The 27,828-nt window shown below is 49.8% G+C and overlaps 1 protein-coding gene across 3 annotated transcripts in view; it reads right to left on the bottom strand.

Moving 5' to 3' along the window:
• Positions 1 to 2,506: 2,506 nt before the first annotated feature.
• BLK (BLK proto-oncogene, Src family tyrosine kinase) overlaps positions 2,507 to 27,828 on the bottom strand; it is an 80,500-nt gene continuing 55,178 nt past the window's right edge. For 2 of the 3 annotated variants that reach the window (XM_003984842.5, XM_019828679.2), the window contains exons 2-13: positions 23,575 to 23,683; positions 21,801 to 21,852; positions 19,585 to 19,678; positions 18,531 to 18,629; positions 17,126 to 17,229; positions 11,975 to 12,121; positions 11,374 to 11,526; positions 10,352 to 10,531; positions 9,105 to 9,181; positions 6,133 to 6,283; positions 4,787 to 4,918; positions 2,507 to 4,059 (exon numbers count right to left, since the gene is read on the bottom strand). In XM_003984842.5, coding sequence (XP_003984891.1) covers positions 3,854 to 4,059; positions 4,787 to 4,918; positions 6,133 to 6,283; positions 9,105 to 9,181; positions 10,352 to 10,531; positions 11,374 to 11,526; positions 11,975 to 12,121; positions 17,126 to 17,229; positions 18,531 to 18,629; positions 19,585 to 19,678; positions 21,801 to 21,852; positions 23,575 to 23,682 — 1,503 coding nt within the window. In that variant the 5' untranslated portion in view covers position 23,683 and the 3' untranslated portion in view covers positions 2,507 to 3,853. Of the gene's footprint in view, positions 4,060 to 4,786; positions 4,919 to 6,132; positions 6,284 to 9,104; positions 9,182 to 10,351; positions 10,532 to 11,373; positions 11,527 to 11,974; positions 12,122 to 17,125; positions 17,230 to 18,530; positions 18,630 to 19,584; positions 19,679 to 21,800; positions 21,853 to 23,574; positions 23,684 to 24,598; positions 25,585 to 27,828 lie in introns of those variants that run through there. The other variant, XM_045055660.1, reaches the window with a different exon arrangement.

Raw genomic sequence — 27,828 nt, 5'->3', positions numbered from 1 at the left:
GGGAAGGCACAGCCTCTATCACGGGCAAGAAGGCATCTGGGGTCTCAGGCTGGGTGTGCTCCTCTCCAGGGCTCTGGGTGAAGGAAGGGCAGCGATCAGGCATCTCAGGCCCTGGCCCCACTTGCAATCTTCTCAGGCATGCGGATCATGGCAGGGAGAATACGGCCTCCACAGCCATGAGTAAGCTCCCCTTCCACTCGGAAGACAAACTCACAGAGCAGGAAACATTGCTTTTGCACATTCAATACTCTGTCTCTGTTTCTCTGCGTCTTGTCTCTCTGTCTCTATCTCTGTTTTTATCTCTGTGTTTCTCTCTGTCTTGCTGTATCTCTCTCCACATCCTCTCACACTTCACTTTGTGGCTGGGAATTGAAAGGCTCCTTGTGCTTTATAAACATATGTAAACACCTAACAAACCCCCCGCGGGGACCACCCCCCCCATTCAGTTCTGGGCACCGCCGAGGCAAGTGCGCCCCCTGGTGGGGAAAGGTCTCACGGGTCCTTCAAAGTTTGCCTCCAGTTTGACCCCCAGGAAACCTCTGAGAATGTGCCGATCTTGTGGGCTTCTTTTCCACTTTCTGCAAGTTCTAACTTGCATGTAGAACTGGGAAGAGCCACAGACATGAGCTGGTCCTGCAAATGCAGGACCTGAGCCTCACACTGGAACCCCAGGTACCTTGCAGCCTGCCCTCCTGGGAAGGATACCTCCAAACTCCACACAGCCTAGACCGGGGGGGTTTCCAGTCCTGGCTGAACTGTAGTACCAGCTGGGGACACTTACAACGTGCCACAGGCCTGGCCCCGCTGGGAAATCCGGGCACTCGTATTTCCAGATGTGCCCTCCCCCATGTCCTCGTCTGACCTCCACTGCACTGTGATTTGAGCTGCAGCCAGGGCGGAGAACTATAGAATCACTTAGGGTGCTTAGGAAAGATGGGGTTTCCAGATTCTACCTTAGACCTGCTGGATCAGAATCTGAGAGAGGGAGGTCTAGAAACCTGCCTTCTAAAACGAAAACCTGAGGTGATTTTTATAAATCGTGAGGTTGGCAAAGCCCTGGGAGACCATCTTCATCTTTAGGGGAAGGTGGTGGGGTCCTGGGAGGTGATGAGCCAGCCCTGGGCCTTGCATCTCGTGGCCAGCTGGGGCCCGAGTCTTGGGAAAGCACTTCAGAGGGACCAGGAGAGGCAGGGTGGTGGTGCCCAGGCTGTAGGTCCAGGCTGCTAAGCCAGAAGGAGGGACTCATTTCTTATCCTAGCTCTTTTCAGTCCTACCTCCAAAGGCACCCTTAGGTCCTCTCAGAGTCCTCTTCATCTGTGAGCCCTGAGGGTCAGATTTGTCTCCGTCTGGTGCTCCCCCTGACCCTCCACAGGGGCGGTCTGCTCTCTGGTGCCCTAAATTCCAGCTTAGCTCCCACCGGCCATGCCCCCTCATCCCAGGGTCTGGGTGTGACAGCCCCAATTCCAGAGATTCTGGGGGAGATGGGGTGTGGCCATAAGCCCCCTCCAGAGTGGGGAAGGCCAAGTCACATTTTTTTTCTTGACAGACTCAGTAGCCACCTCCCCCAAGAGCCCTTGGTTCCAAGGGGGTGGGGGTGCAGCCGCAATTCTCTGGGGGCCCCCACTGCCCCGTGGACAGAGTTCCCTGTTCCTGGAGCCCTCTGCCTCCTAAATACTGGACCGCCCAGGGGAGATCTGTCCAAGCCCCAGTCTGACCACATTGCTGGCTACACACACACACACACACACACACACACACACAGGTCTCCACGTGAGACTTACTCGGTGATCCTGCCTGATTTACCGGTACAAACACCTCCTACTCCTGAGAGTGCTGTGCTCCCTACGTAATAGCTTATGGCAAGAGGTCGGGGGCAAAGAATGGGTTCAAATCTGGGGTCCAGCACTGGCCAGCTAAGAGCCTTGGGACAAGCTGGCGGTGTAGAGTCTCTGCCATTTACTTCTTGTGTGGAGAAGAGTGTAGGCATAATGACACTGGTGATGCCTACTTCCCAGAGCTGTTCAAGAATCCATAGACAGTTTGGGAATGTACTCTGGAAATCACAAAGACTATACGGACACGTGTCCTTCTTTGCCTAGTCACCTCTGTTTCCCTGCAGAGGCAGCCCCCTCTGTGAGGTTCTCCCAGGCCAGCAGCAACGCCCTTCCCCTCCCCAGTACTCTGCTGCCCAGTGCAGCTGGGTCCACATCCCCATCCCAGCACTCATGAGCAGTGTGACCTTGGGAGTACTACCCAGGCTCTTTTGTGTCTGGGTTTCTTCCTCTGTACGTGGCATGGTAATAGTCCTACCTTCTTGGGTTATCACAGGATCAGAAGCGTCAAAACATGGCAAAGGGATGGCCAGGGATTCAAAGGGTGGGAGGGAAGAACGAATACCAGCACAAGGGATTTTTAGGGCACTGAAACTACATATGATAGTGTGATACATATAGTGATACATATCATTTATGCATGTATCTAAACCCATAGAACACAACACAAAGAGTGAATCCTAATAATGTATTAATGTAAACTATGGGCTTTAGTTAATAATAACGTGTCGATTTGTTTCATCAGTTGTAACAAACGTACCACACTATTGCAAGATGTTAGTAACAGGGAAAATTGAGGGGCGGGGTGAGGGGTAGATGGGCATTCTTTGCACTTTCCGTGTATTTTTCAGTAAACCTAAAAGCTCAAAAAATCTACAATAATAAATCTATTTCATAATAATCTATTATAATAAATCTATTCTAAGTAAAACAAAAAATAAACAGCGAGCCGCCTGAGCAGTGTGAAGCCTTGAACGGTTTTGGTGTTACCATCGCCTGATCATCTGCGCATCGTTAATGCGCCTGGTCCCGAGACTGGAGCCTGGGGCGCTCCCTCCTCTCTGCGTGCACCCAGCACCCTTGTAGCTACCGCTGTCGGAGCAAAGCATCCCGGAGGCCAGGATTGCTGAGGTGAGGGCGCCACCTGCTGGCCGTGCTCAAGTCTCCCCTAAAGGCAATGACCGTGGAGTCTTCTTCGGTGCTGTCCTTGGAGCTAGGAGCTCCACCGGAAACCCAGGGCCAACAGCGAGTCCCTTGCTGTGCCACTCATGCAAACCACCTACGTCATGTAGCGATGTCCAGGCTTGTCACCAGTAACGACACGGCAAAGGTCAGATCTTGTGACTTTATTACAGAAGAGTCCCAAAGTGCTGGAGTGCAGTCTAGGTCAGAGCTACCTGCCCAGAGCCGAAGCAGGTGGACACTTCTCGGAGCGGACATCTCGGGGGACCCAGTCCTGCTTCTGGGGTAGTAGAGAGGGAGCCGCGCCGGGGCGCGGTCCGCACAGGTGGGAGCAGCGCGATTCCTAGCCACTTGCCGCCGACTTCTCGCTTTGGGCGCCAGCACAGGGGAGTCTTACAACGATGCCAAACACTTAACGGTGTGCCAGGAGTGTGCCAGGCGCTATTCTGAACATCTTACTGGGGTTAACTAATGTAATCCTCTTGAGGAACATAAGGAGGTAGGTACTATTATGGTTCTCCCCCAACGTACAAACGAAAGAGTGGAGGCACAGAGAGGCTAAATAACTTGCCCAAGGTCACACAGCCCAAGAAGGGTGGGACTGCGATGGGACCTCCGGACTCCATGCTGCGTGACCCACCTGTGCGGCAGCCTCTCTCTCTCTCCTTCCCTCATCTAGAAACGGGCCTATCAATTCCTCCCCGCCCTTCCAGTCGGCCTGGGGCTGGGGTAAGAGCCTCGAGGTGAACACGCCTCGTCAGTTCTACAGGTTGCGCGGGGGGCGCGAGCCGTCTCCGGGCCCTGCCGCAGCTGGCCAGACCCGTGTCCTCGAGCCGGGCCTAGGGCTGGAGCTCGTACTGCCCTTCGGTGGCCGTGTGGAAGTCCTCGAGCACCGACTGCAGGAACTCGAAGGTGGGCCGCTCCTCCGGCCGGCTCCGCCAGCACTCGGTGATGACACCGTGGTACAGCTGTGGCGGGCACGTGTCGGGGCGCGGCATGCGGTAGCCGCGCTCCAGGCAACGGATGACCTCGGGGTTGCTCATTCCTGCGGAGGGGATGGAGAGCGAGGCTGAGGGGCGGGGCCGAGGTGAGGCGCACAGACCGGCGTCCCCTCCCTGGCAGGTCACCTGGCTGTCTGGCTAGTGCCACCCCTAAACATCCCTCTATTCACTTTCCATCGCTTGGAGGACAGCTGGAGAGGAGGCTGTGGGGCCTGTCCTCCGGGTGGGGAACCCTGCCTTGCTTAGCTGGGACTTCCCCGCCCCGGCCCAAGCCCATCACTCACTGGGAAGGCGCTTCATGATGGCGCACCAGCCCGCCCAGGGACACGGCTCTTCGGCAGGCGGCTAAGCTGCCCACGCCCTCCAGACATGGGACAGGGAGACTGGCAGATTTCACAGTCAGGAGAGGGCTTTGGGGAATCCACCCAAGGTGGAAGGCCAAGGGGGAGATGACCCGCCCCCAACGGAGAACAAACCAATTCACGGTAAACTTGAGTTCAGACCCTGATCTGTCCTTACTTCCAGGGTTCGGAAGCTCACTGACCTCTGCTGACGGAAGGGCATGCGGCACCATTGCCAGAAGCAACGTTGAGGAAGGAGGCGGAACCTCCGTCCCCAGAGTGACATGCGTGGGTCTCTGTTCCGACAACGGGGACTCCATTCTGGCACGTGTGTGGGCAGCCCCAGGCACTAAGCATGGGATATCTGTCATCACAGCCATTTCAGGACAGCAGGGAGCCCACCTAGTCCCTACAGGATGAAGCCACCTACCTGGGTAGGGTACACGCCCGTAAGTGACGATTTCCATCAGGAGGATTCCAAATGACCACACGTCTGCTTTGATGGTGAACACCCCGAAATGGATGGCCTCTGGGGCAGTCCACTTGATGGGGAACTTGGCGCCTGTGAGAAAAGCCATGAACAGCTTTGTGAGGCCATGGCTGATTGTCCCTATGCACCTGCTCCCTCCCCTTGGCAGGGCTTGGACCACTGTATGCAATGGAGATGCTCCCAGAGAACCACTAAGCCCCACTAGGACACATGGCCAGGCACGTGCAGACACTACTGAGGCTCCATAGCACAGAAGGACAACATGACACAAATGCCACCTCCATCACCCCGATTGGGTCATTGCCCAGTGGGCTTCAGAGGGCCACCAACATGTGTTTCCACCTGGGACAGAAGAGTCACTCTCCGCCTCATGTGTTTAACAACAGGAATCACGGCTTGGGCAAATCCCCTTAACTCGTCCCTGCCTCAGTTAATCCCTTCCTGCCGAATGGAAACGATGACGGATGACTCATGTCCCACCTAGGGTCCCAGGGAGGAGGGGATTCCAATCCTGCTGTCCCAGGAAGCCCTGTGGACGGCTGCAGCCCTGGTCAGCATTCAGAGTAAACTGCACAGCTCGGCACTGGATTTCCCCTTACCTCGCCTCGCTTTCTTGGTCTCTCCAGCCAGCTTGAAGCTTCCTCAGCTGACGAGCCCTATTGATCCTTCTCCCGTGCCAACTGATTAACATGCTCAGCTAATATTGCTTGCTTGCCAGCTTACTTGATCGATGTATTGGGCCGTTTCAAGTCCCCTTGGGAAGAGAAGCCCCACCTCGGGTATACTAAGGAATGAAAGCAGAGTGCTCTGTGGGAACCCTAATTCAGCTATAAGCGTTTGCTGCTCATGCTTCAGAAAAGTGTTTTCCAAAGTGTGTTCTGCGAAAAGCTAGTTCTGTGGGGCATTGATGGAAAAAGTATCTCGGGCTCCAATTCGTTTGGGAGTGACCAGGCGAAGCCCACGTACGCCGTTCCTTTGCTGCAAGACTTCTCAGGGCCTTTCGTATGTTGGTGTGCATCAAGAATCTCTGAAGGAAGCCTGGATGGACCATGCAGCATCTCCAAACCTACTTGACCCCAAAACCATTCCTCATAGTGCCCTGCAGAGCGCCTCTAGGGAAACGCTGATCTAGGTGGGTGTAAGGCCAGAACTGTGAAAACCACAAAGCTTCTCAGATCTCTTCACGCAAGGCTCTGCCCTGTAGCAACGAGGAGAAGTCCAAGGGGGTTTAGGGAGGTGGGGAAAGTAAGGCCCAAGGTCTCCCTGTAGATGGGGGATCTCCTCACCTTCTTGGACAGTGTATTCACTGTCAATGATGCGGGCCAGGCCAAAGTCAGCGATTTTGCAGCACAGGGACTCAGACACCAGGATGTTGGCCGCCCTCAGGTCGCGGTGGATTGAATTCATTTGCTCGATATATGCCATTCCTTCGGCAATCTGAGGGAACAGGTCACACAGTGAAAGACAGCAGAGGGACCTCCGTGCAAGGATGGAGCCCACCCAGCGTCCCCTGCGCAGCCCCTGTCAGCAGAGGAAGGACCCTGTCTGGAAGGCCAGCCTTCATCCTCTCACAGCCTGGAAGGGGCAGGAACGCTTGTGAGTGTGTGTCGGGCTTGTTGGTAGGTGCATAGAGGGCGGTTCTGCTGCTGGGGAAGGAGCAGCTCCCTGAGTGGAGAGGGAAAATGGCTTCAACCACTCCTCCGTTAGACAAGCCAAAAACTCCAGCCGCTTAAAAGCCCAGCAAAGCATATCTGCTGGTGTCAGAGCCAGAGAGACCTGAACCCCCACCCACTTCTCTCTCCTTGCAAGTGTCTGCAGGGGAGGAAGATAGCAGAATGAAAGCAGGAGAAAATGAAGGTCTCTCAGGGGGCAGGGGAAGAGGACAGGGAAGGAGGGAAGGAAAGGGTCTCATCTCCTTGCCACACTGGACTCCCTGTTCCTGGAGCGGCGAGCCCTGGATTGGAGTCCTTGACCTCCACCCCCGGAAGGTTGCTTAAGCTCTCTGAGGGGTCACTGTCCTGACTAAGAATTGAGCGAAGGGGGCTCCAGGGTACGGAGTTGAGGTGAGCATTAGGTGGCCAAGGCCCTAACCCAGCACCGCCCGAGGCAGGTGCTCCGAGCATACTCAGAATCCCAGTGGCACCCAGGCAGTTTCTGTTTCTGTCCCCGATCGCCAGCTCTGGGCCAGGACTAGCTGCTTGAGTTGCTCGTGTGTCTTTTAGTGGAGGACACTCATTCGGGTTTTATCCACTGCGCTCCCAGTTGACGGACAAAGACACTGAGACTAGAATGCCGGTTTCCCTCCTCAGACTTGCTATCGCCAGGAAGCCAGCACTGGAATTTATCCCACTTCTCCCTATGTGTCTGTTTGCATTGGTTTATTCGTGAAGCCATTCACTTATTTATTCTTTTGCTAAATCATTCCATCAATATACATTTATTGGTATGGTTCTGGCCGGGGGGCTCTGAAGCTAAATACCAAATGCCTGGTATCTAGACAGCATTTACTGGTACTCATCCCATTAACAAATATGTATTCAGCAGTACCAGATATGATTTTTTTTTAAAAGGTTGAGAGGGACCCAGATGTGCTTTCGAGGAGAAGACTATACGGCGCTCAATGCCAACAGAAACGCGTGCACCAAGTGCTCTGTGCCACTTTCCCGTCCAGGGAAATTTAATTTAATTTAACTTAGGTCTTGAACACCGATCAGGAGTTTGCCAGATGAGTTTGCCACTGATCAGGAGAATGCCAGGGTTCTGCCCAGGCATTCTGAGCAGAGGGGGAGCCTGAGCTCACAGGTGTGACAGCACTTTTGGGACCTTGGTGACTCTGCCAAGTAGGGCACGTGGGTGGTGGTTGTAGGGGAGGTTTGCATTACATCCTGCAAAGCAAGAAAAGGAGTGCCCAGAAGGGTAGTGTGTGTGTGCACGCATGCATGGTGAGGCGCTAGCATGATGAGAATGTGGTTAGAAGCCGTTTACCTGGAAGGTTCTGATTTTCTGGTTTCCTAACCCTTAGATTCTTGGCCACATCTAGGTCTAAATGCAGGTGGCTTTTCATATCCTTCGTCCCTTAGTGATCCAAGATTTCTCCAGGGATTGAGAAAGAGACAGAGGAGAGTGAGAAAAGGAAAAGAAAGAAAGTAAAGGGGGTGGACAGGTTTATCACTGTTATGTGGTTTGAAACTGGTTAGCAGCGTGAATTTTCCGAGACCACTCACCAGCCTGCTCAAACCCATCTGTGCTTACCTCAGTGGAAAAAGGGCATCGTGACATCAGTTCCTGAACTGATACTAACAGCAGATAATACCAGATAAGGTGGAGATGGGGCGGTGTGGGATGAGGGGGAGGTTTCCTCTCTGTAGCCGGATGTGTGTGTGTGTGTGTGTGTGTGTGTGTTTATGTGTCTCACAGGCTGACCACAGACCAGAACTTTTCTGCTGAGGGTCCCAGTTTTAACAGACATACACACTCAGGGCCACCAGGTGTGTTTTCCTGCCAGTTAGAACCCTCAGCTAACTGAGGAATCCTCGGGGAGGAAAGATGCCTCCTCTCCATTTTACTCTTCACTTCATGAAGTCTGGATTGTGATTCACCTGCTGTAGAAGGCATTTCTGGGCACCATCAGAGGAAGAAGTGAGGTAACAGCAAAACATCTGCCTACAGTGTTAAATGGGATTCATGTGAACGGATGGGCTTCCCACACCATCCATTCTCCCTCTCTAGTAATAGGACTCACCTCATCCCATCCTGGCTGCCCAGAGTAGAGACTACATTTCCCAAGCTCCCTTGCAGCCTAGGTGTGGCCAGGTGACATGGTTGGGGGGGAAGAGGAGGGTGTTAAAGCAAGTATAGTAGGTGACTTCAGGGACACGTCTCTACAGGGAACATGGTGGGCTTTCTTCCCCCTTACTTCTTCCTGCCTGCCGAGGAGAGGACAAGATGATGAAGTGTGAACAGCCGTCTTGGACAATAAGATGACATATGCTAAGTACCCAGCAGGTGGAAGAATCGTGTGGCTTTGAGGGACGGACCCACCTACCTGCCCCAGACTGCCCACCTCTGGATGTTTATGCATGTAAACCATTATTGCTTTGGGTTTTCTGTCCTTCACAGCCCAACTTAAATTTAATGGATACAATCTCTAAATAGCTGACTTTGTTAAGCCATAGGGCACAGAGGAGAGGGCCTTGGGTCCTAGGTCCTTTGGGGCATCACGACTCTCGGGGGCCGCTGCCCTCGGTAGCTCACAAACCTGGGCTGACATGTCGATCAGTCTCGGGAGGGACAGTCGGCTACCTTCATCTGTCTTCAGGAAATCCAGTAAGCATCCTAAGGAAAGAGATGTGGCATCTGCCCTTCTGCAAAATGATCCAAACCTGGCTGTGCCAGCCTCTCCCAAGCGTGGAATGCTCCCCACCTGGTGTCAGGAAGTACGGGGCGCCCTGTCAGATCTCTAGTGCATCAAAAGAAACCCACCCATCACTGCAGAGTGCTTTCTGCTTTACAGAAATTTTACCCACAGTCCTCATAACACCCCAGGGGGCAGCAAATGTATTCCCAGCTGCTCAGAGGAGGTTGGGTTTCATCCAGGTTCGGGATCACCCAGCCAGGGAACCAGGCACGGAACCTGCTCTTTGACTGTAAGTTCAGTGCTTCCTCCTCACGTGACTTTCCAAAGTGTCTCCTTGCCCCCTTCATCCTTTGTTGGTAGAGATTCTGCCTCCGAGGACCAAGGGGGCAAGAAAATGCGAATGGAGAGACATGTCCCTGGGGTTTGGTGCAGGAGACCAATGCAGCTCCTCTTTGGCATCTAAGAGCTGGGAGGGATGGTCACCTGAGGTGGGGCTGAGAGGTGAGCAGGGGAGCCATCGTACTCCCAGCTCAATGTGGGGTCCCCTTCACGACGATTTCTAAGGAACTGTGTTATCATGGCACCTTAGGATCCTATAGGAAGCAATGGGCAATCGGGATCACAGGAAAGGTAGGAAGGAGGTCACAGGCTGAGGCCCGACCCCTGGCCCACTGACCTATGAAACCTTGCCCCACCATTGACCTCAATGGCCAGCTGGACCAATTTCTCTTTTCATCCATGTCAAATGCTCATATGGTTGTCAAAGGTCCCACGCCTAGTAAGTGGCAGAACTGGGACCAGAACCCGTGTCTGGATGCCCGGCTCGCTACTCTTTGCGATGCTGCGTCCTCCCGAGTGGGCATCAAACAGTGCTGGGCACAGAAGATGCCCTCCAAAAGTGTGGGTTGAAGTGCTCCTGAATGGAGGACACAGCTCTGTAAGAACCACTGACCCATCTTGTATCTGATCATCTGCCCTCCTGCTCCCCAGGCACACGGAACAGAGTGGACGTTGGCTAATTGCTCCAGCCCGTGGCCGAGTGATCCCCCATGGAGATCCCTCGCCGGCAGACCCACTGTGGCACACCAGCCTCACCCCTGTCCGCCCCTCCCCACCCCTGAGGGATGCAGCCCCACGCAGGGCACCACCTCTGGCCATGTACTCGGTCACGATGTAAATGGGTTCCTTGGTGACCACGGCGTAGAGACGAACAAGCCTCTCATGCTGAAGAGTTTTCATCAGGTTGGCCTCACCCAGGAAGGCCTCCGGAGACATGGTCCCCTCCTTTAGAGTCTTGATGGCCACTTTCACGGTGTTTTGGTAATAACCTGAGCACGGGTAGGGGAGAGAATAAAGAAGCCATTCAGAAGACCCAGAGGTTGTGGAAGGCGATCCCTTAACCAAAATGTACATAAGCTTCCAGGATCCCTCCTCATTCTACAGGTCAGGACTGAGGCCAGAGCTGTCCCCCTAGGAAGAAGCCCTGGGCTAGAATGTTCAGCTTCGGAGGGTGAGCTGGCTTATTTGACAGGATGCCAGCCTGTCTCAGCCTTTCGAGATCAACTGGAACCTCAGGCAGTTAACCTCAAGAACTTACCCTGCCTGGGAGGGGACCGTTTTACCTTTGCCCCGAGGGATAAAATAAAACACTTTTTATAGTCTGATAGTGCCCATGGTGAACAGGGGAGTGATCATCAACTATACACACAGGAACCTGAAAGTTAAGTGACTTGGCCAGAGTCACACAGCCACAAGCAGTGGCTTGGTCTATTATCAGACCCCTGGAGCTCCTGGTTCACTGCTTACTATGTTTAACAGGTCATTTCTGTCTGGTAAACCAAAGCTAAGAGGAGATAGCCTTATGTTCAAGTTCACACACCTGTCAATTGCAAGCTAGCCCTGGGCAGTGAAGAGTGAGTGAGGGAACCAACCAAGGTTTTGGGAGAGCTGGATTCTATTCCTGCTGCATCACCACAGTGTCCTGAGGGCAAGTGACTTCAATGTCCTAGCCTGCCATTCATTATCTCATCTGTAAAATGGGTATCATGGCCTCTGTCCCTCTCCCGAACAAATGTTTTGGGGAAGCATGATGAACTGTGCGTATCTTGAGCCTTCTGTGCTTCGGGACACAGGGCAGGGAGAGAGAGGCTTCTGGCTGCCACATACTCACCCATCCAGACTTCGCCAAATTGCCCAGACCCGAGTTTCCTGACCAGCTTGAGAGACTGCCGGGGGATTTCCCATTCATCTTGGACCCACAGGTCTTGGGAAGCCAGGCTGACACAGGGTTGGGTGAGCCTCTGGCATAAGCCATCCCCTTTCTCTGCATTAGGGAAGAAGAGATGGGGCTGGAGGTTACCAGAGCATCCAGATCACATGTCTCCCTTGGGGACCATGTCCTTCCCAGCTGTGTCCCCCTCTCATTTTTGCCAACTATACTCCCATTTCCAAGTACACATGTGCATGGGCACACACATACTACACACACACTCAGCTATTTGCATTCATTTTGTATAAAGTGAGGCATGCTATCATTAACCTGCTCTCTCTAAGATTGAAAATACTTGTTATTCTCCAAGTGGTCACATGCTGAGCCAGGAGAGGGAATTAAGGACATAGACTTTGAGTCATTATGTTGACATTTGTCCAGCCTTGGGATAATCCACCCCCCCACCCCCAAGATGGCACCAGTGAGTCACATGATCGTGAGATCTTAGTGATAGATACAAGGGGTCCTCTGCTCCCCACCCCCACCACACCTCTTCTCTTACGAGAATAATGTTGCACCAAAGCCTGGAGAGTGGGGAAGGTGATGCGGGGGGAGATGTAATAGCCCCCTTCATCCAGGGAGCGGATCTTGTAGTGTTTGATCACCTCCCCCTGGGTGGTCACATCCTTCACAGTCAAAGAAAAGGCACCTAGACGGGTAATAGAGATACATGAATGAGAAGTAAGGCATACAGAGGGAAAATCAGGATTGGGATTTGGGCTTCATTTCACTGCCACTGGAAATTCTGCTCCCCGTCCACCATAAGTTACCTTTTCTTTCACTTCAATCTCAACCCTCCAAAAAACCTTTACTATCATCTCCACCCAACTCTGACCTTGATATTCCTCCCCCAGTTTCCTAAAATTCAGTCATGGGATCACAGAACTCTGGAGCAGACAGGATATTCTCCCAGCAAACACGATGTCCCTCACATGGGCCCCTGGTCATTCAGGGACACTTTGCCATGGACTACTGAGAAATGTAGACTTATTGGAGGGACTAGGGGGTTGATTGATTCATTGATTCATTCGTTCATTCATTCTAGCTGAAAAGGCTGACCTTACCTCCACAAGCAATAGCAAATCCCAACCTTGAAGCACTCATGTTTGTGGAGGAGAACATAAGCAGCTATTTACTGGAGTTCTGTACAAATTTATACACACACCTATGCATTTTGTCGTGTACAAGGGGTAGCAGGTGCTAAAAGTTAAGAACAATTTGGGAAGCAAGAGTTTCCAATGGAGAAACTTCCTTTCACAAACTTGGTGTTCTTATAAAATGCCTCTGTCCAGCTCTCCGGGTACCACACCTGCCACTCTTATGCAGAAGATGAGGAAACTGAGGCCAAGAAGGGGAATGATGTTTGCTCCTGGTCACTCTGCTGGTTAGCAGCAGGCTTCAGGGCTCCCGATCCTCCCTGAGGACGTGTTTACCGCAAGCAATACCACTCTGCCCCGCCAGGTGTCAGGCTCGGACACCTCTTTTTCCGGTGTGGACCCTTGATTTTTCACTGTGCTGTTTCCATCTCAAACCCCCTTTCCTCTCATCTCCCTTAGGTATCACACCTCTCATCACCTACTTGCAAAAGGATGCAAGATGTGTGCACACCTTGCCGCTGCTAAGCCCATTCTCTGCCCATGACACCAGCCCCAGCCCGAGTGCTGCAAACGGTCTCCCCCATGCCCCTTGGTAAGTGCAACTGTGCCCCAGTATCTAAGAAACCAGAGAGTGGCTCTAGTAAGTTCATTTATCCTCGTGTCACCCTAGCAAGGAAAAGGGTCTTTCTCCTCATTTTGTCAGCTGCACCCTGCGTAGGCTGCATCATAAGTAGCCAAGGAGACCCTGCTTTCATCCACATAGGACTGCTCTCCAAGCTCGTGATTTGGGGCCTCCCTCTTGCCCCGGTTCATCCAACAGCCTGCCCCTGGTGTCTTTTGACAGCTCAGTGTTCTTCTTAAAGGGGACCTCCAGATCCAATCAGCTTCCGGTTCAGGCTTCTTAGAGATTGAGATTTCTTTTTTTTTTTTTTAAGTTTATTTATTGAGAGAGAGAAAGAGAGAGAGTGTGTGGGCCCTGCGTGTGGAGGAGGGGCAGAGAGAGAAGGAGAGAGGGACTCCCAAGCAGGCTCCATGCTCTGTGCAGAGCCAGACACGGGGCTCGATCTCACGACCATGAGATCATGACCTGATCCAAAATAAGGAATTGGATGCTCAACCGACTGAGCCACCCAGGTGCCCCCAGGGATTGAGATTTCTTAACACTGGCAGAACTGCCTGCCTTCAGACAGGGAAACTAGTTGGTCCTCATACAGATATGAATAAACTGAGGCTTGAGAGGTTAAGGGACGTCCTGGAGGCCACAAGAGGCTAGAATTCACTTCCCTTGCTTCTGAGGGCAGCATTCCTTCCTTGTCTGGCATCCCCTGGCTGTGGCTTTCAGATGCACTTGTTTTGGAGTTCTGAAAAGTATGTGTGCACGTGTGTGTGTGTGTGTGTGTGTGTGTGTGTGTGTGTGTACGTGTGTGGGGGTGGTGATGCTGGGATGGTCCTCAGCTCCAGCTCTATCTGGCCAATTTCCAGCTTAGACTAGTGTGGACAAGGACAGGAGGGGATACCCCTACCTTTGGAGAACCCCCTCCTCCGTACTGACCTCATGAGTCCCTTTCCCTCCACTGGGCACCTTAGCAATAGGAAATGATTAAAACATCATTTCCAGGGTGAAATGACACGATTCTGGAACTTGCTTCAACATAATAGGGATGAGTGGGGATGAAGTAAGATTGGCTGAGTGATCATTTGTTGAAACTGAGTGTTGGGTACCAAGGCTTCCATTATACTATTCTCTCTGCTCCTGTATATGTTCGAAATATTCTACAAGCACAAAACATTATGTCATCTCCAGTGATTTCCATATTGTTTTTTGGTCATAGGTGCTTTGCTGTTAAAATGGAATAGTGGCAATATCTTAATGTGTGTGTGTGTGTGTGTGTGTGTGTGTGTGTGTATAATTTAATGCATCCGTCGGTGCATTTCCAGAAATTCTGCACAGAGCACCCAACTTACCAATGCACCCCTCCTTCTCCTCAACCTGACCCTGATTCCCTTTTTTTTAAAGTTTGTTTATTTATTTTGAGAGAGAGAGAGAGAGAGGCAGAGAGAGAGGGGGAGATAGAATCCCAAGCAGGCTCCACACCATCAGCGTGGAGTCAGGTGTGGGGCTCAAACTCACAGAAGCATGAGATCATGATCTGAGCTGAAACCAAGAGTCGGACACTTAACAGACTGAGCCCCCCAGGCACCCCGGCCCTGACCTTTTGAAGGGCTGGGAGGCCTAGGGATCGCCCCTGAGCCTCACAGGGTGTAATGAGCATCTCTCTTTGTCCAGCTTTTGCAGCTCTGGTGCTTTCACTTGCCGCAGTTCTCAAGCCATGAATGGAGCTGAGGGATGAGTCCGGGGTGGGGATGGGGGTGGAGGGGCTCCTACTACCCGAACCTGTCTACTCTCATTGCCCAACCACAGGGTATCCACTAACAATCCAGCCATCCTCTCTGGCCTCCCTCCTCTGATGTCACTGTCACCACCTCCTTTCTCTCTAGTTAAAAATTGGCCACGAGGACGTCATAGGTCCTTATGTGCCGTATCCTGATAAACAAATGATTACTTTACACATCTTGGGAAATTCCCTTCCATCACCCCAGGTTAGGCCAGCTTGACACATTTTAGAGCCGTTTTTTCTTTTTAAAATTTTTAAATGTTTACTCATTTTTGGGAAAGAGAGACAGAGAGAGAAAGAGAGAGAGAGAGGATGTGGGGGAAGGTCAGAGAGACAATCCGAAGTGGGGTTTTCCAGTGACAGCAGAGCCCAATGTGGGGCTCAAACTCACAAACCATGAGATCATGACCTGAGCCAAAGTCGGATGCTAAATCGACTGAGCCACTCAGGCGCCCCACATTTTAGAGTTTTTGAAGCCTCTTAGATGAGTTGGGATCTGAGCTTTGTTCACTGTAGGCCTCATGTGAGTCACTTCCTCCCTTAGGGACTCATTTTCCTCATCTTCCAAATGGGGGTATTGGCTCAGCACCCCAAAGATGGCAGACATGTACCAGGAAGCATATATATATTAAGGCTCAGAGCAACATGTTCACAACAGCCCCAAAGTGGAAACAACACATGTCTACCAACATTAGAAAGGAGGAATAGCTTATGGAATATTAACATGCTGGATTCTGGAGAGCAGTGAAAGTGAACAGACTACTGCCATACTCAACAACATGAGTGGACCTGGTATGGGCTGAATTGTGACCCCCCCCCCACCCCCGAATTCTTATGTTGAACTCCTAACCTCCAGTACTCAGAATGTGACTATATTTGGAGATGGGATCTTTAAAGGGGTGACTACGAGGCCATTGGGGGATTCTAATCCAATATGACTGGTGTCCTTATAAGAAGAAGAGATTAGGACACAGACTGAGGAAAGACCAGGTGAGGACACAGGGACAAGAGGACCATCTACAAGGCAAGGAGGGAGGCCTCGGAAGAAATCAGTCCTGCTGACATCTTGATCCTGGACCTCTGGCCTCCAGCACTGTGAGACAGTACATTTATGTTGTTTAAGCCCCCCAGCCTCTGGTACTTTGTTATAGCAGCCTGGCAAATTAATAACGAAGCTCACGATGCCAAGTGCAAGGAACAAGACACACACACACAAAAATAGTACTATTCCACTCTCATAAAGTTGAAGAACAGACGAAACATGGGTGGCAAAACTGTAAGGAAAACCAAGGAAGGATTTCCCCAAAGGTTGAGATAGCAGTGACCTCTCTGGGGGGGGGGGGGGGGGGAGGGTTGTTGAATACAGAAGGGGCACAAGTGGAGCAGTGAGAGGGGCTATGGATGTCGGGAATGTTCTCTCTCTTGTGGTTGCACAGGCATTTACTTATTATGACTCTATATGTATAATTATGGACTCATCTATGATTTATGCAATTTTTATATGTTCTATATTTTATAACAAAAGGAGCTTTAAGATGGAAAGAAGGAGAGAAAATTAAATGAAAGACAACGAGAAAGCCCCGTGGCCTGCGGATGGTGGCAGAATTGTGTCTCTCAGTCAGCGGGTTTGAATCCACGAGTGCTCCCAGTTCTCCACAATGGCCACCCCCTTCCTTCATTTCCAGCCACAGGCCATTCTGCAAACTTATGTTATCTTCCAAGCTCCTGGAAGTGTCTGAGGTCACAGCCTTTGGCTGAGATTATCTCTAAGGAGTCTCAGCTCTCAAATCCTTTGATTCCAAATGTGGCTCTGGGTTGTGCCCCTTCTTCAGACCCCACCAGCCTCAGCACCCCTGCTGAGCCAAAGATGGTGCGCAGTGGCCCTGGGTGGAGACAGCTCTCCAACTGCACCTCCTACCTGCACCCTGTATATTTCCAGCCTGGCCAAGGGACACCTGTTGGCACTGAAGCCTCACACTCGACTACTAGGCACTAGATGGGCTGTCCAGGCGGGGCCTGAACTGGAAGGGAGACCAGAGGCCTGGAAGCCACTGGGCTCTCCTGGCTGGTGTCTCCCTCCCGTCCTTCCCTCCCAGACATAGCCTCAGGTCGGGGTTCCCGGGGACCGCACAAGAAGGACATGCTGGGCGCCATGCTTACCTTTGTTGGTTTCACTCTCTCTGATAAGAAAGGAGCCCGCCTTATTGATTGGAGCCAGAAGCTGCCTCTCAGCATCTTTCCGGCTAATTGATCTAAAGAACCACCTGAAAAAGGAAGGCAGACAAACCTCAGAGGCTGGTCATGCTCCGCAGAATATTCTTTTCCAAACCTCCCTCCTAAGCCGTATGCCTCACCCCGAGAAATAAAATAGTGTCCTCCTGTTTTCGACTTAACCATGAACTAACAACACTCCTCACATCTTGATTCATGAAATGCCCCTTGGTCCCTGTGCCTGTCTTTTCTTCTCACTTCCCATCAGGGGATGGACTTACTATTTTCTTGAAATGAGAACGTTTTGGGGGGTGCCTTTTGTTAATTCTATTCTGGGAAAATGCACCCAACCACCATCCCTCAAAGGACACCCTGAGGTACCTGGGTGGCTCAGCCAGTTGAGCGTCCGGCTTCGGCTCAGGTCATGATTTCACAGCTTGTGGGTTTGAGCCCCGCATCAGGCTCTGTACTGACAGCTCAGAGCCTGGAGCCTGCTTCAGATTCTGTGTCTCCCTCTCTCTCTCTGCCCCGCCCCCATTTGCTTTCTGTTTCTCTCTCTCTCTTAAAAATAAATAAACATTTAAAACGTTTTTTTTTTAAAAAGCACACCCTCCTCAAGGTCAAGTCTCTGAATTAGACAAAGTGCTGAGACTCTCAGAGCACAGATTACTGCCTTGTTCCTCTCAAGCCTGGACCAGTCAATGTGGAAGTAAGTGCCCATGGTCCCACACCTTTACAGCTTTCTCAGTCCTTGGGCAGAGTCAGGCTCTGGGTACTGTTAGCTCAGTGCATGCTGTGTGAGGGAATGAATGACCTAGGCCCTGACTGGCTGAGGTAGACCTTCCTGGTGTCATGTGGAAGTAGGTTATGAGGACGTTGGGGAGCGCTGCCCTCTGTAACCCAATTCTGAATGAGGTCACCACTCTGTGAGCCCCCCTGAGGTCTGAGCTCCTGAGTCCTGCCCACTGGAGGCTTTGGAGGAGAAGTGCTGATCGCTGTGCCTTGATGTTAGCTTTGCGAGGCCATGGACCAGGAAAGGGGCCAGGAAAGGTCCCATTTCACAGATGGGAAAAGTGTGCTCAGCACGGCGGGGTGGCTCCCTGAGCACCAGACACCAGACAACACCAGACACTCAAGATGACCTGAGGGTCATCTTGAATGGTGGACAAGTCTTCCCCAACAATCCCAATTCCCTTTCCCTTTCCTGTCCCCTCCATGCTGGGCTCACAGAGGTTCTCTTTTCACCTCTTTTGGCCCCCTCCCTGCCCAGCAACCCCCAGAGCAGCAGCAGCAGCAGTAGCAGCAGCAGCAAGCAAGCCTCTGCTTTTGAAGGGCCTTCCGATGGTCCACCTACTTTTCTACCTCCAGGGTCTCTACTCGGGCCACAAAGTTGCTGGGCACGTAGCCTTCTCTTCCTGTGATGAGAGACCTGGCCAACCACCAGTCTCCAACTCTACGGAGGAGGAGGAAAAACAAAAATGAGATCGTGGCTGCTGCAGGCCTCTCCTAGGGGGCAGCCCCCAACCCTCCTCCCCCCCCCCCCCCCGCCCCAGCAGGATCTCATCCCAGAGGCGGAGGATTCAGAGGGCTGGTGAGAAGGAATCTGGGCAAGTTGCTCAGGGAGGGGTTGCTAACTTGCCGAGCATCAGGCCGGCCCAGGGAGGAAAGAGATGGTGCGGCTTGTCCACACGGCCTGGCCACCCCAGAGGGCCCCTATCTTCCCTGAGTAGCCTTCCTCTGGATTAATGGGACAGAGGAAGAATTTAGTGAGTGAGTTGGGACTGGACGGGAAAGCCAAAAGCAGGAGGAGAGCTGCTCAGAGGAGGAGCCGGGCTCCCCGCAGCGTAGACCCAGAAGGCCCGGGTTTTCATGCTTTTGGTTCAAGGCCATTGCAGAACTTCAAGAACAAAAGCAGACCCCCAGGGCTCCACAGGACAAGCCAGATGTTTGAGAGAGAACCGGCTTTGGAGGAGTTTCTGGGAAGGAAGCCTGGAAATAAAGCTGATTTCACGAGTGGAATCCTGTGTGAGATCTTGTCCAGCAAGGGAGACACACAAAGCTGTGGTGGAGCAGCTAGGCAAGCACTGTCAGAGGGCTGCATGGAGGAGGTGATGTTAGCAGTGGGTTTTGAAGGAAGAGTAGGCTTTTGGCAGTGGAGCAGGGGATAGAGAATGGAAGCCACCACATGAGGCAGACTTTGGAATGGTAGCTAGAAGGAAGACGATTGGGTCAAGTTAAAAAAAAAAAAAGTGGGTGACTGGGCTGGGGCAGGGCAATGGAGAAGATTCTCTGGACGCAGCCATGGAGGGTGTGGGTGTGGGTGGGGAGGTGGACGGCGGGGTGGGAGTCCTGCCATGACAGGGAGCCACCGAGGCCTCTGACCACAGGACCACCTTCCAGAAACTTACTCCTTTAATATCTGTAGCTTCTCCCCCTTCAGCATTTGCAGGTCCCTGTCATTCACTGAGGTGTAGTCATACTGGGCCACCACGAAATGCTCCTCTAGAGTGAACAAGGAAGAGATGGGCACCCCAGCCCGGACCCACCAGGTAAGTTGGTGCAATGGGCCATCTCTGGCTGCTAAGGGGTCAGGATGAGGCAGGGACATAGGGGAGGCTGTGGTGAGCTTTCTTGCTCACCGGTGCAGCACAGGCAATTCCTGTCCGGCAGATTGACCTCCTGACCTTGCTGCTGGGAACAAGGAAAGGGCTGCCCCTCAGAGCCCATCCTGGCTTCTCTTCTGCTCTCCACATAGGAGCGAGCCTTAAGGCCTGGACAGGGTACGGTCTAAGGGAAAGGACAACCCAAAGATCTAGGGAGATTGGCCACATGGGTCTGATGGCTGCAGTCCCAAGTCTGGAAACGAGTGTTGGCTGATTCCTTATTGCCTCAGAGAACATGAGCTTCCCTACTCTTCCTCTTCCCCACCTGCCCCTTCCCACCTCTTTTCCAAAGAGGGTAGTGGTCTTGGAACATGGCCACTGTAACCTTGACCTGTAACCATGCCCAACGCCCTGTCCCAGTGCTCTTGGCAGGCAGTCTCTCTGATTTGCCAGTGGTTCTTGGAATGGACATTCAAATGACCCCTGCCAGTGAGGAGGGCTTTTCTGCAAAGCTCCAGGGAGCCAAGACCCGCCTGGAAAAGGTCAGCTGGAGACTACCTCGTTTACCTGGGAGTAGATCACCCAGCTTTGTCACCAATGTGTGGTGTGACATTGGGCTCATCACCTCCCCATGGTGGGAAGAGGCAGTTGGAATAGATGACAGTGGCTCCCTCCAGTCCTGAGATTCAAGTTATTGCACCAAAGGCAGTTCATTTATTTTTCGCCCCCCTGGGCTTCCTTACTGGAGATATGAAGCTCCCGGCAGGAAGTGAAGGGTAAACCCTGGTAATTAATGGTGAATCATGGTAATTAATCATGATCCCCAGTAGGATAGGATGAGGAACACCAGGTAGGAGAACTAATCTCTGTTCAGCATTTTGCTCATGAGTTTGACAGATTCTGAGCTCTTTCAGGGGAGGAGGCACGTCTTACTCAGTTCTACAGTTTCCCCAGGACTCGAACCTGGCGAGTCTCTGGGTACTATTTGCTCAGTGCGTGCTGTGTGAGGGAATGAGTGGCTGAGGCCCTGACAGAGCTCTTGGTGCCGTGTGGAAGTGGGTTATAAGTGCCGGTAAGCTGATTCTGAATGAAGCTACATCCTGTGAGTGCTCCCAAGGTCCAGAGCCCTGACCCAGGAAGGCCAAGGTCACTCATTATGGGACCCCCAACTGTCCTATCCATCAGAGTGGAAGTAGAGACTGGGGGTGAGGGAGGATGGTGTGAGTGGTCAGAAGGTCAGCAGTGGCTTTGAATAGTGGGGAAGAAGTGGGAAAAAAGATGGTGATGGGACTCCTGGGTGGCTCAGTTGGCTGAGCGCCCGACTTTGGCTCAGGTCATGATCTTGAGGTCTGTGAGTTCGAGCCCCGCGTCGGGCTCTGTGCCGACAGCTCATAGCCTGGAGTCTGCTTCAGATTCTGTGTCTCCCTCTCTCTCTGCTTCTATCATCTATCTATCTATCTATCTATCTATCAATCATCTATCTATCTATCTGTCATCTATCTATCTATCTATCTATCTATCTATCTATCATCTATCTATCTATCCATCTATCTCTATCTCTATCTCTCAGAGGAAAAAAAAAAAGATGGTGCTTCCATTCACGGAATAGACTGAGGGCAGGAGGGAAGACGCAGACCTATTATAGGCCCTCGCCCTTTGAGGTTAGGAGTTAGAATCTTTGAAAACTTAAGTTTGTTTTTATGCCATTTGTATTTACTGTAATGCTTTTTCTTTTTGTCCCATTTATAGTCTGTAAAGTCCTTTTTTAAAGAAAACCCACCCAGGCTCACATACAGGAACTGGTGCTTGGTTCCTGGAGAGGCCCCTACGGGCAGGTGAAGACTGGGGCAGAGCTGTGCCCGGCTCAGCACCCCCACCCCCAGCCTTCTTTCTGACCCTAGAAGGCCCACCCAGTCCTTTGCCAGGAAGTGGCCCCCTACTGGGCCCCTGTGCTGACTGCTCATGGTCGGGAGGGGAAGATGGCTTGTGGAGCCTCAGCTTCCAAAGCAGCCCCTTCTTACCTTGGTCTGGGTGCATGTCCGGAGGTGAAGGAGCCAGGTGGTTAAACAGGACCTGGAGTAGAGACACAGGAACGCTGCATTAGTTCAGCCCCCGAGGCCTGGGCAGGGCCTGGTGTGACAGGAAGGCTGCTGGGCCCGGCAGCTGGGTGGTCTTAGGGGTGCTGCTGTCAGCAGGAGGTTGCACAGGTAAATCGTGCACACGGTGCCACCACTCTCAAGTACCACTGCCATCTCACACAGTCCCTGGACCGTACACAGCGTTAGAGGAGGAGGGTGTGGGGGGCGCCAGCTTATTCATGTTATGAATATTCTTTTTTTGTATTCCATATTTACCGAACATAATTTTGAAGTAGCATTTTGCAAAACGGTATGTGTAGTTTGGCTCAATTGAAAATATAAACACATAGGGCTCCTAGGTGGCTCAGTGGGGTAAGTGTCCGACTCTCAATTTCGGCTCAGGTCGTGATCTCCCGGTTGTGAGACGAAGTCCCACATTGGGCTCTGCGCTGACAGCACGGAGCCTGTTTAGGATTGTCTCTCACTCCGTCTCTCTCTGCCCTTCCCCTGCTGGTTCTCCCTCTCTCGCTCTCCAAATAAATAAATAAACATTTAAACAAGAAAGAAAACACAAACACATAATATAAATAACACTGAGAAAAAGGGTCTGGTGGCAGGAGCTCTGGAGTGCGAACTCTGGGTATCGTTGGCGAGTGGGATAATGAGTTATTTACAATTTTTCTCCATAATTAGTATATATTATGTGACTTTTTAAAGTCAAAAACATTCCAGGTTCTATTACTTATTAGCATAAGTAATATGCTAATATTACTCTATGTAATCTGAGTTTACCCCGCCATCATTCATTCATTTAACAAACATTTCATTGTTCTGTGCCAAGCCCTGGATTACGCTGGGACACAGATAAAATGCCTAGTGGTCTAAGAAATGAGATTAGCAATCCCCACCCCTCATCAGGTCACTGTTGGAGTAAAGTGATGACCAGCTGAATGTGCTCCTCGAGGCAGAGAGCAAGAAAGCAGGTTCCAGGCATGACTCACCGCTGCCCAAACCAAAAAAGGGTAGGGGGCTAGGTGGGGGAGGGGGGTGTCACAATCATCTAAAAACGCACTTTTGGAATGCAGTAGCCTCCGTGCAAGGGTGCTAAATGCTTTGTAAACAAGACAGAACTGCATCACCAGCTCCAGGAAGGGGACAATGACCTCCAGGAGCTTCTGAGTGGGAATGGGGCAGCAGATGTTGCTAAACGCCCCAGACCCTTTCCCACCACACCCTCCTCTCAAGCTGACCTTTTTGATTTCTTTTTCTCTTCAAGGCTCCCCTTGCAAAATGAAAACTGGGTAAGAATTATTGGAAACTAACCTGATCCCGTGTAAAGGTAATATATAATGGGATTGCACAGTTGTATAATACATGTACTGTTGCATCCCTGTCAGAAAAGCACTTTCATTATACCCATTTTACAGATGCAGAAACTGAGGCATGGGGGAGTTAAGTAACCTGCTTCAAAGTACACAGCAAATCCATGTAAACACTGGCAATCTGGCTGCTAAATGTTCCACTATCCTGCCACACCAGCATGAGGTGGGTGCCACGTTTTGGTGGCAGTGACAGGGGGCCGATTTGTCAGAGCCCTGAATTCTCTAGAGGTGGCTCTGGGCTGGCTGGAAACAAGCAACAGCCCCCAGGGAGCCGCCCTTGCTCCCTGCTCTTCTTCCTCCCCCTCCCTCCCCAGCTGGGAACAGCCATCACTCACCAGGGGAGGCAGTGGTGGGGGATCTTGGCTCTGGGTGCTGACCTTCACAGGGCTCCAGAGGCCCTTACCTTTCTCCTTCACCTGCTTTTTGCTGCTCACCACTCCCATCCTGTCGGAGAGCACACAGCAGATTGGTGATGTGAGTAGGTCTTCAGAGCCTCAGTACAGAAGAGCTCCCCCAACTCCTTCCAGGTGGCCAATTAGAAAGGCGGGGCGGAAGTGGGAGGGGCAGTGAAGGCCAAAATCAGAACATGAAGTCAGTAAGCGGTTGGGCAGGCTAAGTTTGCATCCATCTCTTTTTCCCAGAGCAGGAAGAAGTAGACCAGAGAGGACAAATGACTGGGTTTAGGACAGAGATCATCCAGGTCTGAGCGAACTGCCAGAAACTGCTGGGGTGAGCCCTAGTGCCTTGGGGATAGGAACCATGTAGAAAGAGTCTGACCAACGTGCCTGGTGGTCTGGGTTTAGCCTTCATTTTGCCACTGGCTGTATTACTTGGGAAGGTCAAGTTCCTCTCTTGGTCCATGTTAGGACATGTCTGAGGTTCTTTCCCACTCAGATTTTCAGATGAGATGCTATAAATTCAGGGCACACTGATGGTATAGGCATCTGAGGCCAACAGCGTCTTCTCAGTAATATCAGAGAGTCTTCCATAAGTGAGAGAGATCGGCCAAGATTTTTCTTGGGTAAAGGATCATAGAGTTACAGAAGTGGGAAAGATGCCAGAGACCACAGCCGACACCACTGCATCAGCACCGCCCTCATTCCAGGGGCAGCTATTAGGAAGGACTTACTCTTGAACTTCACAAAGCCTATCTCATGTCATCCTTTTAACTCTAAAGTAAGTGTAAGTAGGCATCATCCCTGTCCCAGGACTGAGCTTTGAGATGTTAAATAGCTGGTTCCCGGTCAAACCAGTAACCAACGAAGAGCGAACTGTGGAGCCCTGGCTGACCCCAGACCACTACAGTCCACCTCACACCCGGCCCATCCCCAAGACACAGACATTTATAGAGGAAAGGACCTTGAGTCCCTGTTCTTGTCGGAAGGGCCGTGTGGTTGATGGAGAGTTCCTGACTGCTTTCACATGTGTTCATATTTCATCGATTCCGGGATGCACCTTTTTTCACTCAACATCTCTTGAAACTGCGATGTGTTTTACACCCGACGATGATTCATAAATAGCAGCATCCTTTTTCCCTCTCTTTTAGTGATACATAGAATAAATGTTAGTCTTCCAAACAGCGGTGTCTTAGATTTACTGAAACGCAGTGATGTTTTCTTCTAGAAAGTTGAAAGCACATGTCTCATATTAATTCTCCTCAAACTCATCTTGAAAAAAAGGAAGACTGGAGTAATTCTAAATATAGGGGAGAGATCCCCAATAACAAATAATCCATAATTCTTTTTTTGAGCGTGCTTCGCGTACAGAACATGTAATACTTCACATTTGTAAAGAACAGCACTTCTCTGTATTCAAGTAGTTTCTTTATGTCAGTTCGCATAAACCTTAGCAGCAAATGAAATGCCAAAGTTACAGGCCAACATTTTACTTTTCAGAGATTTCTTGTTATCAGAATTTTGGAAAAGAGATTATGGATTTCTGTTAAGAATTGATACTAAATCTTATCAGGTACCCTATTTAGTGTCTTTTAATATGATCGTTTTCTTTAATTTGTTGATGTAATACATTATGTTGATAAATTTTCTGCTACTGAAATCCTTGTGTTCTTAAATAAAAGCTATTTGTTTACAGTTCATTAGTCTTTTAGATACATGGATAGATCCTATTTGCTAATGTTTTATTTCAAATGAGAATCGATATTCCCAAGTGGGGTCTGTCTATGAGGAGTTAACATTAAGATGATGCTGACTTTGTAATATTAGGGGTTCTCCATCTTTCTTCCTATGGCTTTGAATCATTGAATAACACTAAGACTCTCTGTTCTTTAAAGGCTAGATAGAACTCAGCCAGTAAGTCATCTGTTCTGGGGTCCTTTTTTTTTTTTTTAATGTTTATTCAGTTTTGAGACAGAGAGAAACAGAGAATGAGCAGGGGAGGGACAGAGAGAGAGGGAGATACAGAATCCAAAGCAGGCTCCATGCTCTGAGCCATCAGCACAGAGCCCAACGTGGGACTCAAACTCATGAGCTGTGAGATCATGACATGAAGTCAGATGCTTAACCGACTGAACCACCCAGGTGCCCCTGCTCTGAAGTCCTTTTAAAAAGTAGATCTTAATTTAAGAAACAAAACAGATGAACATAGGGGAAGGGCAGGAAAAATAAAGATAAAAACCTAGAGAGAGGCAAACCATAAAAGACTCTTTAAAATATAGAGGACAAACTGAGGGTTGATGGAGGCAGGGTGATGGGCACTGAGGAGGGCACTTGTTGGGATGACCACTGGGTGTTGCATGTAAGAGATGAATGACTCAGTTCTCCTGAAACCAATACTACACCGTATGTTAACTAACTTGAATTTAAATTAAAAAATAAATAAGTAAAATCTTCAAAAAGAAAAAAATGTAAAATAAATTTAAAAAGTTAAAGAAAACCAAAAAGTAGATCTTCAAGTGCATTTCCAATTCTTCTACAGGAATTTGTTGGTTCCCATTTTTCCTCCTCTTTGCACCATTTTGATGATTATATGATTTATTAGGAGACCTTTGATTTCCTCTACATTTTCTAATTTGTTGCCATAAAGTTTTAGGTAGTATTGTCTTGTAATTATTTTAATCTCTTCTCTTTCTTGATTATGTCCTCTTCCTCATTCCTAAGATAAATTAAATATACTTTCAATAATAATTACAATTTTTAATTGGATAAAATCATCTGAAGTTTTCTATGGCCAAATACAATTTTAATCTAGCTTTAAAACTATGAAAAAGAACACTGTAATCAAAATAGCATACAGTTGGAATAAGAATAGAGATATAATCAGTGGAGCAGAATAATAAGTATGTAAACAGATTCTAATACATTTGGAACTGCATATATGAAAAAGGTAGCATTTTACTTCAGTGGAGAACTGATAGTTTATTTTTAATAAATGGTATTAGGAAAATGGTTGTCTACCTAGAAGAAAATATAATCAGACCCCTACCTCACACCATATTAAAAAATAAACTCCATGTGTACTAAAAAAAAATTAATTTTTTAAAATTTAATTGAAAGAAAATTTAGGGGACTATACATATGATCCAGAGTTCAGAGACAGCAATTAACAAAGAATAGCCAGAAGCTAAGAGAGGACAAAAAGACATGTTGATAACATAAAGACAAATTTACAAACACAAAAGATATTATATGGTAAAAAAACAAAAAACAAAAAAACAACAACATTATGAAATCAGTGCATAAGCAACAGATTGGGGAAAAGATTTGCAAACCATACCACAGATAAATGTCTATTTATAATATACACAGAGCTCATGAAAATTAACAAGAAGTATGGGTCTAGCATACAATCTACTTGATAGAAAAATGAGTAAAGTTTATATAAATAGGCAGTTTATCCAACACAAATCCATATAGCTAAATAAACATGTGAGAATGTTAAAATTACTTACCAGTTGGAAAATGCAAATTAAGATAATAAAATATCACATTCTATCAATAAGTTTGGGGAAAAAAGAAAAGGAGTGATAATATCAGTTGTTGATGGTAAATCAAAGGAGAATTGTGTTTTCATACATTTCTGTAATTAAGGTATTTATTATAGTTATGGTTATTTCATTTCTTCTTCTCCACTGTATTTCTCGGATGAGCCTTCCATGAGGGCTGGGATCTTTGTCTTACTCATTGTTGAATCCAAATAGGGGTAAGGGCATAATAAATAGTTATTAGAAAAATAAAATATGAAATGTTACCAACCATGTAGAAATTTTTAAAATTCTACTAAAACTTAAAAATACAGGAGCACCTGGGTGGCTCAGTCGGTTGAGCATCTGACTCTTGATTTTGGCTCAGGTCATGGTCTCATGATTTGTGGGATCAAGCCCCGATTTGGGCTCTGTGCTGTCAGCGCGGAGTCTGTTTAGGATTCTCTCTCCCCCTCTCTCTCTGTCCCTCCCCCACTTGTGCTTGCTCTCTCACTCTCTCAGTCTCTCTCAAAATAAATAAACTTAAAAAACTTAAAAAAGGCATATACCTTTCAGTTTACAATCCCACTTCCGGGAATCTCACAGAGTATCAAAACATCATTATATACGAATGTATGAGATATAAAAATGCTTATTGCAGCAATATTTA

The sequence above is a fragment of the Felis catus genome, chromosome B1, assembly GCF_018350175.1.
Source record: "Felis catus isolate Fca126 chromosome B1, F.catus_Fca126_mat1.0, whole genome shotgun sequence".
Lineage (NCBI taxonomy): Eukaryota > Metazoa > Chordata > Mammalia > Carnivora > Felidae > Felis > Felis catus.
This window is presented reverse-complemented; position numbering and strand designations above follow the sequence as displayed.